Below are 13,305 nucleotides of genomic sequence, written 5' to 3' on the forward strand. Positions count from 1 at the left end.
ACCTACTTTGTCGACTTCAATACGACCGCTATGAAATCATTAAAACGTGTTTAACATGCTTTTTCAACAACACGTATGTATCAACAAAGCAACTTTATAAGTCATATGATGTTATTACTCGTCAAGATAGACGAAAATCGTATAAAGTCGTACATTTTGTCTTGACGACTGAGTATATATCCGCTTGACGAGATTTAAGACTACATATGGTCATAGTTATTCAGTGCTCCATGTTAAATAGTGTTTCCTTTGTGTTCGTCTATACGATAACTCCTATATCACAACGATAAAAGGAAGGCGGACCTTAACCAAGTTTTATTTTCTGTTCCGTTCAATTGAAAAGTAGATCATTTATAATAAAAGTACAATGTGTTCTTAAATTATTGCCGACGTTATACACTCCTTCACAGAGTAGGCAATATGTTACGCATAAAATATGCTTAGTGACGAGCTAAAGTCGCTAAAATGAGCCGACTGTTGTGTAATTATCGCAACTACATGGTTTTTGTTTAATTAACTGTTCTTTACTGTGTTATCCGTATAATCTTAGGAATTACAATAAAATAAGATGCATATGTCGCTGATATATGCTAAATTTCCGTACCTCTACATATGAGATTACCTTGAAAGTACTCGTTCATTTCTTAACACACTTGTTATTTTGCACGTGGTCATAAAACTGGATTTAATCAGTTGTTTCCATAAAATGGCATAAGTGGATTATCTGCTATAAACACAGCCTACAGTGTTTTAGATATTTCTCTGTGCATGGCTTTACTGAGCATTGAATCCACACTGTAGAAACCCCATTGCAGTCTGCACTCGCTCGAAAATATCTTAAATTTTAGTTTAAGCTTGGTGTTTTCCTTAAAATTAGAAAGAGACCGCTTTTCCGCCTGTACCAATGATTCGATCACTTTGTAAGACATTGTTTAGCAAACCAAGAATGATTGATTTTTATGCAAAGAATATTGTGAGTTCACATGAAGCTTTAAAAAACGAAAACTAAGCTGTTTTTAAAAATGAGCAAATTCAAGCAATATTAAAATGGCATCAGGTTGCGTAATATTTCTGTCAGCGGAGGATATCAACTTTTATCACCAAACAAAATGTAAAATATTTCACCCGAAAATACTCTTTCAAATAAAACAACATGTTTAGTTTAATTGACAATAAAATAAAAATCCATTTTTGGGCACAAGTGTGTCCCTTAATTGGAAGGGAAATGGTAATAGAAGCGCGTTCTACACTATTCTATGAAACTAACTGACGTATCGACTAACTGTTTTGGAACATGAGAAAGGTCTCGTTGTCTTGAAATATTAAAAAAACGTAGGTTTGTTATAACATAAAAATGCAAGTTCATGACCTTACTATTTAATAACTAATTTTAAATAGAAGCTCAGAGTTATACATATTCTTGAGGAATATAACACATACAATTCAACATTCTGGTGTTCATCATTACAAGATGTTTGATACTCATTGTATTAACTTGTTTTCAACTGCAAACATTCGATACATTACATTCTGCATTTGAGTTAATCATCGTGGTGTTTCAATACTCTGCTCTACCCTTTTAACTAGTCAATGGCTTATTAAGACACACAAATATATAGCTAGACTTCGTATTCCAATAACGTTAATATTGTACACTTGAATATCAAAATAACTCGAAATAGGTACTCACAGAAATTTCCAAAAGCACGTCAATGGGGGCCATCTTGTTAACGTTAGGTCGAATTATCGAATTGATATTTCTTAGTAATTTGAATATCAATTTCTAGGCTTTAGCTTTGTTTGTCAGTGTATGCATATTTGATTCTGCAAGTATATCTTGTGACACTCGCTTCCCATTTTACTTTAACTCTCAGAGTGGTTAATATTTGAAAGTTAAAAATGACACCCTTCACATTGTTGAAAATATTAACATCATTCCGAACAATCGACCAAATATCTTACAAATTGCATTTCTAAGACTGCGGTTGAAATAATGATAAACTTAATTATGTAACAAGCGAAGACAAAGACATATCATATATCACTTCACTGTTTTAGCAAAAATACGTAGTGCTGTTGTAAATGATAGCATTGCACGTCATAATGAGTAGCCACACATGTTCACACTAAAAGTACTAAAGGCATCACTTGAATGTGAAACATCAGACTGAGTTACAACCAACAAAGTCAAAATGCATTTTCTTGCCTGGACTCTTCCGTTCGTGGCGCTTACCGGAAGCAGCGGCACGTACATCATGCCTCCACCCCCGACTCCTCCACCGCATAATGGGTGTACGGTCGAGGGACATTACTACTCATGCGGTCAGTGATATATTTAAGATCATTTGTGCGATTTTGATATCATGTTTTGTTATAAGTAGTATGTGAACTGGTAAATGTGTTTAAATGTTATTGCTATTAAATCAATTTGAACAGTTCAAGTAAAGTCGAATCCTGGACCCGCCCCTTCTTGCTATTACGGAAACCGCGTACTAAGATTACGTGTTACATTTCAGGAACATTTGAGGATCCCCGTGACCGATGTAGCGAATGTCAGTGCTATCCGGAGAACACATTGAAGTGTGTTAAGAAGCCATGCGGGGAACCACACTGCGGGTACGAGATGCAGGAACCAACCCCTGACAAATGTTGCAAGCGGTGTTTGCCCGAGTGTGCGTTAATTGATTGCCCAGTCTGCAACTGTCCGTTGGAGCAGAGATATTTCAGGCCGAATTCTTGTTGCCCCGAATGCAGACCAGAAGATGATTCAAGTGAAGAAGACCCCAAAACGCCATATGATGACGTCAGATGTAGGAAAGGCTCGAAGTACTACCGATGCGGTTGGTATTAATAAGGGTTAATGAACAGTTTGTGCTGATGCTTAATGATGATTTGAACATTTTCTAAAAATACCTTTTTTATTTTAAAAAAACATGTCAACAAATGTATTTTGTATCAAAACATACTAACGAAACGCATCCGCTTTAACTAGGCTTAAAAATGGTTTGGATGGGGTTACATCCTTTTCAAAAATAGGTAGGTTAGATAGGCTTTTTTGTTTATTTTCTTAAGAGGTTTTATAAAAGCATGTTAGTTTCATCATTGGGGAATGGTGTTAAAGTCATCTTCTGTTTAAAGCATTCAAGGCTTTGAACTACAAATGAAAAGCACCAAAAATACATTCCTAGGTAGGGTAACCCCTAACCAAATGTATATTTAGGCCATATGCTACTGAAAGGCACACATGAATCATTTGTATTTTAAAATTCTGCCATCTGTTTTAGGAACCTTTGAAGACCCTGAGGACAGATGTAGTATGTGTACGTGCTACAGAAATGGCAATGTTAAGTGTGAAAAGAAGCTTTGCACCCCTCTGCCGTGCGGGTACAAGCGTCAAATGCAGGTGCCAGGCGGCTGCTGTAATAGATGTGACTTCAACTGCGGCCGATGTCCGCGGCTTTCGTGCCATAAACAAATAATCCCAGCAGATGCGTGTTGTCCCGTATGCTTGTATGACCCAGACAGTAGTAGTAGCGATAGCGGAAGTAGCGACAGCAGCGGAAGTAGCAATAGTGGGAGCAGCGGAAGTAGCGACACCAGTGGAAGCAGTGGAAGTAGCAGTGTTGGGAACAGCGGAAGTAGCGACAGTAACGGAAACAGCGGAAGTAGCAACGGTGGGAATAGCGGAAGTAGCGACAGCAGCGGAAGTAACAATGGTGGGAGCAGCGGAAGCAGCGACAGCATCGGAAACAGTGGTAATAGCAATGGTGGGAACAGCGGAAGCAGCGATGATGGGAACAGCGGCAGTAGCGATGGTAGGAACAGCGGAAGTAGCGACAGCATCGGAAACAGCGAAAGTAGCAATAGTGGGAACAGCGGAAGTAGCGATGATAGGGACAGCAGCAGTAGCGATGATGGGAACAGCGGAAGTAGCGACAGCATCGGAAAAAGTGGAAGTAGCAATGGCGGGAACAACGGAAGTAGCGACAGCAGCGGAAGTAGCAATGGAGGGAATAGCGGAAGTAGCGATGATGGGAACAGCAGTAGCAGTCACAGCGGTAGCATTCCCGGCGGAAGCGGAAGCAGCAGCAGTAGTAGTGGTGAACCTGGCTGCGACAAAGATGGACAACATTATGGAATAGGTGAGCGGGCCTTTTTTCTGAACGTAACGAATTCACGTTAAATTCTGCTTCAGAACAGGCATACACTGAAAACAACTGTAATCAAGTAATTACTGGAGTTTCCATGTAAGTTATTGCTTACATTCCATGATGCTATTGTTTAAAATATTAAGTATTTCGTAGAAAAAAAGGGGGTTAAGAGCATGATAATATAATTTTAATGAAAAACATTTTTTTTTCAAAAATAAAACATTGAAAGAATGGTATGGAAAATGAACATCTGTTTAAAAAATGAAAAAGAAATGCCTTGGTTTTTATGGGTGATTATAATCCCTGCTGATTAGAATTTCTTAGCTTTTGCATTTTTAACACCTTCGCGTTTCAAGCAATTCAAAAACAAAATCATTATGCATTATCTTTCTGAAAGATTTAATGGAAAGCTATTAATAAATGTTGCAAGAGTATTAACTTCATCGGTCTATGGATAATTTGTGAAAATTTAGTTCAGGTTAGGCCAATTGTTTGTGTGGTTAGGGTTAAAATTCGACCCCCGGATTGGCAGTCAAATGTATTACCACTAGACCACGGATCCGTCCCCTTGTTTGTAAGTTTACATTGGTATTCACACGGGTAAGATAACCATGCCTCACCCGCTCAGGTCTTTCATGTTACGTAATACCGCCCTTAAAACACTGCAGGTCCTTTTGACGTCCCCTGCTACACGTGTGAGTGCTTCGAAAACGGAGAAACAAAATGTGAAAAGGTGCCATGCGAGGAAGCCAGCTGTGGTGTGAATAAACAGAAGAACGATGAATGCGGGTGTCCCGTCTGCGATGAGTCATGCAGCGAGATACGTTGCCCGCCACTGAACTGCCCTAAGGAACGGATGTACTATGAGCCCGACTCGTGCTGTCAGACGTGCCAGTGTTTGTTCGACGGAAATTGGATTCCGGAAGGTAGCATTAGTATTTGTTTATTCTGCCCTAATGATCTTTTACGATTTGCTGAGATCTCTTGACTTTATACTTTTTCAAAATTAATTAAGTTCCATTTATAAAAAACACCTGATGTCTCAAACCTCAGGTATGGTATTCAGTTGTTATTATTTAAGCATTGTTATCTACTAATGAGTTAGGTATTTCGGCATCATAAGCATGTTGACGAAGGCTTGAGAAAAAGTTGATGTAGTCCTATGAACTTCCACGATCGAAAACAGGTAGGATAGGAAGGATTTTTATTTACTTGTCTATTAGGCTTTATATATGAACGTAATTGTCATCTTTTTAGAATGTTGTTAAAGTAATATTTTGAATACAGCTTAAAAGGTCTTAAACTACATATTACAACACATAGTTATTATTATTTTTATACGAACTGGCTATAATGCACCAGTCAATTGTAACCACGCCCACCCCCCACCCCAGGTCCGGGGAATAACGGGGACTTTGACTTTAGTTCAAGCCAACCGCGGGTAAAATCCCCATCCTGCGGGGACGAACTGCTGGTCAAATCCCCGCCAAATGCCCCCGCCCGAAGTCAAAATCACCGCATTCACCCGGCACTGCGGGGCCACCTGAAAGGTAAAAACACGGCCCATTTCCCCGGCTATCCCCGGTATACCCTCGGACCTGTGGGCCGTGGTTACAATTGACTGGTGCATAACAACGGTAGGGTCAGCGCCTGTTTCGTAGGTAGAGTCGGGTAACCTGAACCAAAAGTATTTTTTTAGGTCTACCATTTCCTACCAAATCTTATTACTGTAGGTGAAATACTGTCGATGCTAAATGCGTGTTGTTAAATGTTATACATCATCGTTAATGTACAGTCGAACCCCGTTGGCTCGAACTCGCTTGGCTCGTATTTCTCGTTGGCTCGAACTGGAATAAAAGGACCGATTTTTTATACTGAAGGTAAACGTTCCCGCTTGGCTCGAATTTTCCGAGGTTCAAGGTATTTTCCCATGTCCCTGAGAGTTCGAGCCAACGGGGTTCGACTGTATTAATTTAATTTTACAAAATGAGTAAATAATTGTTAAACATCTGCAACTTATTTGACCAGCTTTAGCAGTGTGTGTATACCACGTGATAAATTGCGTCATAAATGCTACGTCGGAAGGCAATATTTTGCTTCGAATGAAGACTTTAAACAATGATAACTTTTCATTTTTTTCACCTTATCAAACTCCGGTTATAAAACAAAGGTGGGGCTCTTTAAGCGGCATAGACTGCCCGTTGTTTCATTTAAAAAGGTTTAGTAAAAGGAAAGTTATCTTTGAGTTAAATTTTCATTTTAAGCAAAATATTGCCTTCCGACGTAGCATATATGACGTAAATTATCACGTGGTATACACACACTGTTTAGGAGTATAACTTGTTTAATACAGACTGATCAATCAAATGAAGATTTGCATATTTGAGTCTCACACTTCCTTTCTTAATTGGAAGTAATTGTGTATTTTTAAGCAAGTGAATGAGGTAAATATGAAGCCATTGATATTGACTGGTAAAGGTAATAAAAATCAATTTGCTTTATATAGGTTCATTCGGAGATGGTTGTAACGCATGCATATGCAAAGAAGGCGTTGTCACGTGTTCTCCTCCACCCTGCCCCGCCACGCCTCTCGATTGTGTCAATCCAGTCATCGATGGAAATTGTAAATGGATCTGCCCAAATGGTAAATTGTGTTCATGGCTGGTATTTAATATTGGTCTTAAGTAGATCTAAGAACGATGTAGCTAAACGGATTACTTGTTATAAATAACTGACCAATGGAGTGAATGGAGTCAATGATGTATGACCCTAAGAATAACTTTAGTTGTATATTGAATGCCACTCCATCTTTATATTCAATTGCTGTATATTTGAACTTGATAACCTTAATACGTCATCTGAAACATGTGCGAGGTTATGTCATCAATTAACATTGAAACTGGTACTTTAATAATGCTAACAATTGTTCACTTATCTGTGCCGTCGTATATCGCGGCAACGTGAACATGACGTCATTTGAATATATTTACACCTCAACTTCCATTCCTTAAATGAACTGCCTTTCGGCAATTGCGTTCATCAATCGATGAACGCAACATCTTCGGATATGTTCGGATCGTAATTCATTGCATAACAATATACATGAACGCTATTGATCTTGTTATTGGTTGTATTGTGTTTGCAGGTCCCGTAAAATATAGATAAACATTTTTAAAAGTGTTAGTTTATTATATTTTAAATATATTGGTACCAGAAGTGTTTTAATTTTACGTTTTAATGTGATTTCAAGTGGTTGATCTTTTCCCGCGTTATTGTGACGTCATTTGAAAAAAACGTTTCCGGTTATAGTCGGGTCGTTCTATTTACAGAATGGGTAAAAACGGATTACTGAAAGGTTTTCTTAAATGAAATGAAGTTTTTTTTTTTAACAATTCTTGAATGAAATAATGAACTATTGGTGTAAATATAAGGAATGAATTGCGGGGTTGATGTCATTATCGGGGATATGAACGCAATTGGGTTGGTCAAAGTACGCGTGGGGTCCTTCGGACTCCACACACATTGACCAACCCAATTGCGTTCATACCTCGATAATGACATCAACCCGCAATTCATTCCTTAATTGAAACAGCCCCAACGAATCCCTGAGATTAATGAAAAAATGTATTATATGACAATTACAATGTGTGTATACCACGTGATAAATTGGGTCACAAATGCTATGTCGGAAAGCAATATTTTGTTTTGAATGAAAACTTTATAACGATAACTTTACTATAACTACACCATTTTTGATAAAACATAGCGCAGTCTACGCCGCTTACAGAGACCAGCCTTCGGTCTGTAACCAGATTTTGATTAAGAGTTAAGTGTCTAAAAAAAAATTCGACTTTTCAGAAAACCGCTGCCTGAAGACGCACTGTCAAAACATTATTTTGGTAACATGTTTGTCGAAGTATTTGAAGAAACTAATCAGCTAATCAGCGGCGTCACTGATCACCCTTTGTTTCATTTAAACTGGTGTAGAAAAAGAAGAAAAGTTACCTTTGTTTTAAGTCTTCATTTTAAGCAGAATTTCGCCTTCCGACGTAGCACATATGACGTAATTTATCACGTGGTATACACAAACCGATAAATCACCCAGGAATATTTTTGCAAATTATATCGTTTATCCTAACCATTCAAGACTCCACTATTTTATTTTTAGGAACCAACTGCATGATTAACCCAGCTAAAGGTCTAGAAGAGGGGAACGTCCTCAACATCGGAGAACACAAGGTTGTCCTTGGAAACAAATTTTGTATTTCCGTTTCCGGTGATTATTGGGCCCCGGCTTGCTACTGCGTCACAATGAATTGGACGGAGTTTATCTTGAAGTTACATGGAGGAGAATGCATTAAGGATCCAAAGTGGTAGATAAAAGCACCCAAGACTAACAATGAATAAGCATAAAGTTTTTGTTTAAATTGTGAAACTATTTTCCCGCCTTTTATATAAGCCGATAACTGAAAATTGGTAAAATAAGTGTAAACTACAATTAATAATTTTCTATTAAATGCAAACGATTAAAATTATAGAAAATAAAATATAGACCCTCTTGGTTTATTTTTCCTTTGTGTCACAAACACAAGGTATATTTATTTATAAGGAATTGTTTACATCGGTATCCTCACTATTCCATTTAAGGACTTATCTCATACAGAATTATATGCAATATTCTTAATTCAGTTGTGTTATCAATAACCCTTTTATGATGGATAGTTTCAGCCAGAGAAAAAAATACAAATCATAAACAACACGATGTTTATTGCATGTAATTAAGCGGAATAGACTGCCCTTTGTTTCATTTAGAATGGTGAAGAAAAAGAAAAGTTATCTTAGTTTTAAGTCAACATTCGATGCAAAATGTCGCCCTCCGACGTAGCATTTATGACATAATTTATCACGTGATATACACACACTGTGTATGCAATAAATGCAATTTGCTTCGTCAAAAAAAACCCCTTAACTTTAAACGGGGAAGTCAGAACTCTCCGAATGACACATTCATACGAATGATTAAGGGCTGGCAGCGATGCAAAAGTGGGTAGGGAAAGTCAAAACCTAAAACGTTTAAAAAGTACATGTTTTATTAAGCTTTGAGGAACGATCGTTTTCAGGTTTGAAACATTTCTTCTTGGCGACATGTTTTGGGTTAGTTAGGAGTTAAACAAATTTAAAAAAAAAAGATAACAACATATTTTGGATCAAAAAGCATTCACATTATTTTGAAAAGGTCTGTCGACATTAATACTTCGTGTTTATGTCAAAATGCCCCAGACTACCTATTTAACAATGTCTTGAGAGATCTTGATGATATCTTGTCAAATTAGAAAGTTATTCAAAAAAATAATAAATATTCGTGGATGAAATACATTTCCGGGTTACAAAAATGCATATATCTTTTTTAAAATAGCTGCAATCAACACTTATCCACAATACATTGTTGATTGGGCAGTCCCGATGAATTTGACTCACAAACATATTCTTATTGTATTAAGACATTTCCGGGAAAACATAAATGCTTTTTGATTTGAAATCGGATAAAATATTCTTTCGTAAAAAATGCTCAACTCATAATGACAGCTTTTCATGTTGCAACGGATATATGAGTCATGCTTGTTGAGCATTGAACCTCACAACTAAAAAGAAGTTGATTTTTAAAACATTTAAAATGTTGGTCCCTCAATCGGTTTTTGCATCGCTGCCGAACCTTACTTTAAACTAAAACTTATTTTATCAAATTATCACATCGTTTTATGTAACTTTTCATGCCGACTCTCACAGATTGAATGTTTTGACAGGTTTTTTATATTTTTGTCTTGGAAAGAGCGAATTTTTACGAAAATCCATGGAAACCAGTTATATAAGACTACTGACAAAAAAATAGATCGCAGATTTTTATATTTAAAAGTTCAAAAATTGATGTTTTATGCATTTTTCTTAAACCGTTAGTAACGGGTTAAGCCATAAGACATTATTTTTCGAACGGAAATATGAAAACCTACGATTCAACAATCTTATATTATTGGTTTGCAGATATTTACGCAAATATTTGCTCTTTCCAAGACAAAAAATAAAAAAAAGTTGTAAAAAAGGTATATCTGTGAGAGTGCAGCTTTAATATCTAATCTCTTAACTTGAGCCAAATAATCAATTGTTTGCTAAGAACTATTTTAATAACAAGTCGCACGACTTCAAATATAATAACTTTTATTCGTGACTGCAAAATTACTGTTATGAATTCCCACAAATACAAAAATCTAACATCTACAAGAATTTATTTGCCTGAAAAATAAATATGAAACCCAGTATTAATCCCACACCACAATATAACAAACTACCTGCCAATTAGTTTTGAAATATTGAGGATAATAACTAAATTTCAACATTTAAAAGATAACAAGAGCAACTAGATCAAGAAAACAGTGTATCAAATATTTAATATATTTCCTAATCGTCCCAATTTCTCGAAACTTCTTAAGTCTCTTATAACAGAATTAAGCTAAACTCACTATTTTTGTTTTTCAATAATTTGCATAATATTTACTTCTTTAAGAGTTTTTTTTTATATTTTAGATAGGAATTAGCTGTACGTTAATTACATTAAACAATTTTTCATTAATCAAAATTTAATTTAAGTTTGTTTTTTTGCTAATTGAAATAAGCTATTTAAGCCTGTTAAGCTTAAGAAATTTCGAGAAACTGGGGCAAGACTTAAACTGTACTCTAACAGATCAACAGTTTTGACACCGTTTATTTTTGTTGTCAGGGAATGAGCCAATTTATGCGTTAATGTCTGGAAATCAGTGTAATAAGACTGCTGACAAAATATCAGATCACACTTGTTCATATTTACGTTCGAAAATTGATGTTTTATGGCATAAAGTGTTTCTAATGCTTAAAGAAAAAAGGTTTTTCGTCAGCTTTCCAAACTATTGAGACCTGGCCCCAATATCACGAAAATACTTAAGTCAAATCTCAAACTCAATCTCAACTCATTTTATCACATTAAAGCATAGTATTTTTCATAATATTGAATGTTTTTATACTTTTTGAAAACGTATTTCCTCATTGAATGTGTTATTAAAAGATTTTGACAATATTTCAAAGTAATCTTATTCTAGAGCAAAAAACATACTTGAGTACTTGTTAAAAGGCAATAAATTGAACTCAAGTACATTTTTGCCTGTAGAATATTTTTCGATTGGAATCTAGACCAAAGGTTTCAATCACCATATGCAATGATAGAATGTAGTTTAAAAATGTGTAAAGACATATATTTCTTTTCAATAGATGTTGATGTTATATGGTAAAATAAGTTGAGATTGAGTTTGAGATTTGACTTAAGTATTTTTGTGATATTGGGGCCTGATCTGTAGAGAGTTTTCTAATATGACTGAAATTGATTTGCGATGAAGGCATTGATGCCCAAATCAGCTGATTCTGTGACAAAAATGAATTTAAAGTCAATACTGTCAATCTGTGAGAGTGCAGCTTTTATTCAAATCATACACTAATAAAGTCTCCTACTCATAGAGTGTTCAAACATTCACTCCAGAGTTCCACCAAATACCCAGTAAATAATATAAATTCTAGTCCAAACTTGAAAGGAAGCTGTGATTTTGTAAAGATGGAACACAAACTACTACAAATGATACCAAAAACCTTATTCGTTTGTACAAGTCATGCTGAAATGAATACACCAAGTTAAACAGCAAGTTCATGATGACACACACAAACGTATTACGTATTAATCATTCAAAAAATATATCTAGGTCAATATAAAATAGGTCAAATGTAAGCAATGACACCATTTACAGTTTGCCCTTCTTTGTTAACCAATGAAATAAATAGCTGTATTGCGTTTTTAATTAAAATTATAACAACATGATATTTATCATAACATTCCCAGACAACATGATATTTATCATAACATTCCCAGACGCCTTGATGCGGAGGAAATGAAAAAGTCATTTTCCTGTTTGCGGTTCATATGATGAAACGCGATTGCATACGTGATTCGATATGTCAAACTATATTAAATGTGTTATCGTTCACACTTTTAATTTTATGAGACATATCACGTCGATCGTTAAGCTTGCTTGTGATGTTTTTTTTTTATAAATTCCAAACATGAACTTTAACTAATACATGAAATGTCTAAGCGCACAAGGGCTGAACGCGAAAAGGTTCCAAGTTACATGGAATAAATTGGCGGAAACAACAATTTAGCTTTCACCCTTCAATAATACAATAAAAAGTACAGGGACAAACCCATCAGTCGAAAATTACCCCCCCCCCACACACAAACATAACAACAACAACAACAACAACAACAACAAGAACAACAACAACCCTGTTTAGAGGCATAGAAAAAGGAGCCGAACGACAATTAACTAGAGACAAAAGTGTATACACACCACATAGACAAATATGAAACCCTCACAAACAGAGCATACGCGCATCTAAAAAGATTTACCAAGGTGCCAAACTAGAGACAAGAGTGTATAATCACCACATGCACAAATATAAAACCCATCACAAACAGACTATACGCGCATCAAAATAGCTTTACCTTACACCAGTTTCAGTTTACGAACAGTAAAATTGGTATTTTAAAAGATCATACAAGACATGACAAATTCGGCCATGCTGTCGACAAGCCTTTAACTTGAAAACTGTCGACACAAGCTTTTGTCAAACAGTTCTTATCAAGCACACGACACAAGCAGTTTTTTGTAAATATTACAGTCAAATATAACTGAAGCAATTTTAACAATGAAAACTAACCATTCAGTTTGGCAAAACCACTATTTCATACATCTTCACTACTCGACCAAAACAATATAAAGCCGATCAATGCTCCTGTTTAAAGGAACCCGGATGGAGGCCTACGAGGCACGCAACGAGAAAAACAACGGCACAATAGAACAGACATTAATTCCACAAATATTAAAGTATTGTTATTAATAACAATTGGCGCGACCTCAACAAATATGAATCCAAATATGTTTTAACATGTGTTGCTTACACGTGTCACATGGTTTTCCGTTTGGAATTGTGAATGTATTACACGACTTTGGACTGATGATGTAAACTGCGTGCACATAGGATAACGGCCTAACGGATCGTTTAAACAAGTGTTAAAAGT

General features: G+C 36.0%; 1 protein-coding gene across 1 annotated transcript; it reads left to right on the forward strand.

Moving 5' to 3' along the window:
- The first annotated feature begins 2,192 nt into the window (after nt 1–2,192).
- Nucleotides 2,193–5,139, forward strand: LOC128221705 (spore coat protein SP87-like). Its single transcript, XM_052930342.1, has 4 exons — nt 2,193–2,322; nt 2,517–2,840; nt 3,285–4,142; nt 4,820–5,139. The coding sequence occupies exons 1-4, from the start codon at nt 2,193–2,195 to the stop codon at nt 5,137–5,139; spliced, it is 1,632 nt and encodes a 543-aa protein (XP_052786302.1).
- The last annotated feature ends 8,166 nt before the right edge of the window (nt 5,140–13,305 follow it).

This window comes from Mya arenaria, chromosome 1 (assembly GCF_026914265.1).
Source record: "Mya arenaria isolate MELC-2E11 chromosome 1, ASM2691426v1".
Lineage (NCBI taxonomy): Eukaryota > Metazoa > Mollusca > Bivalvia > Myida > Myidae > Mya > Mya arenaria.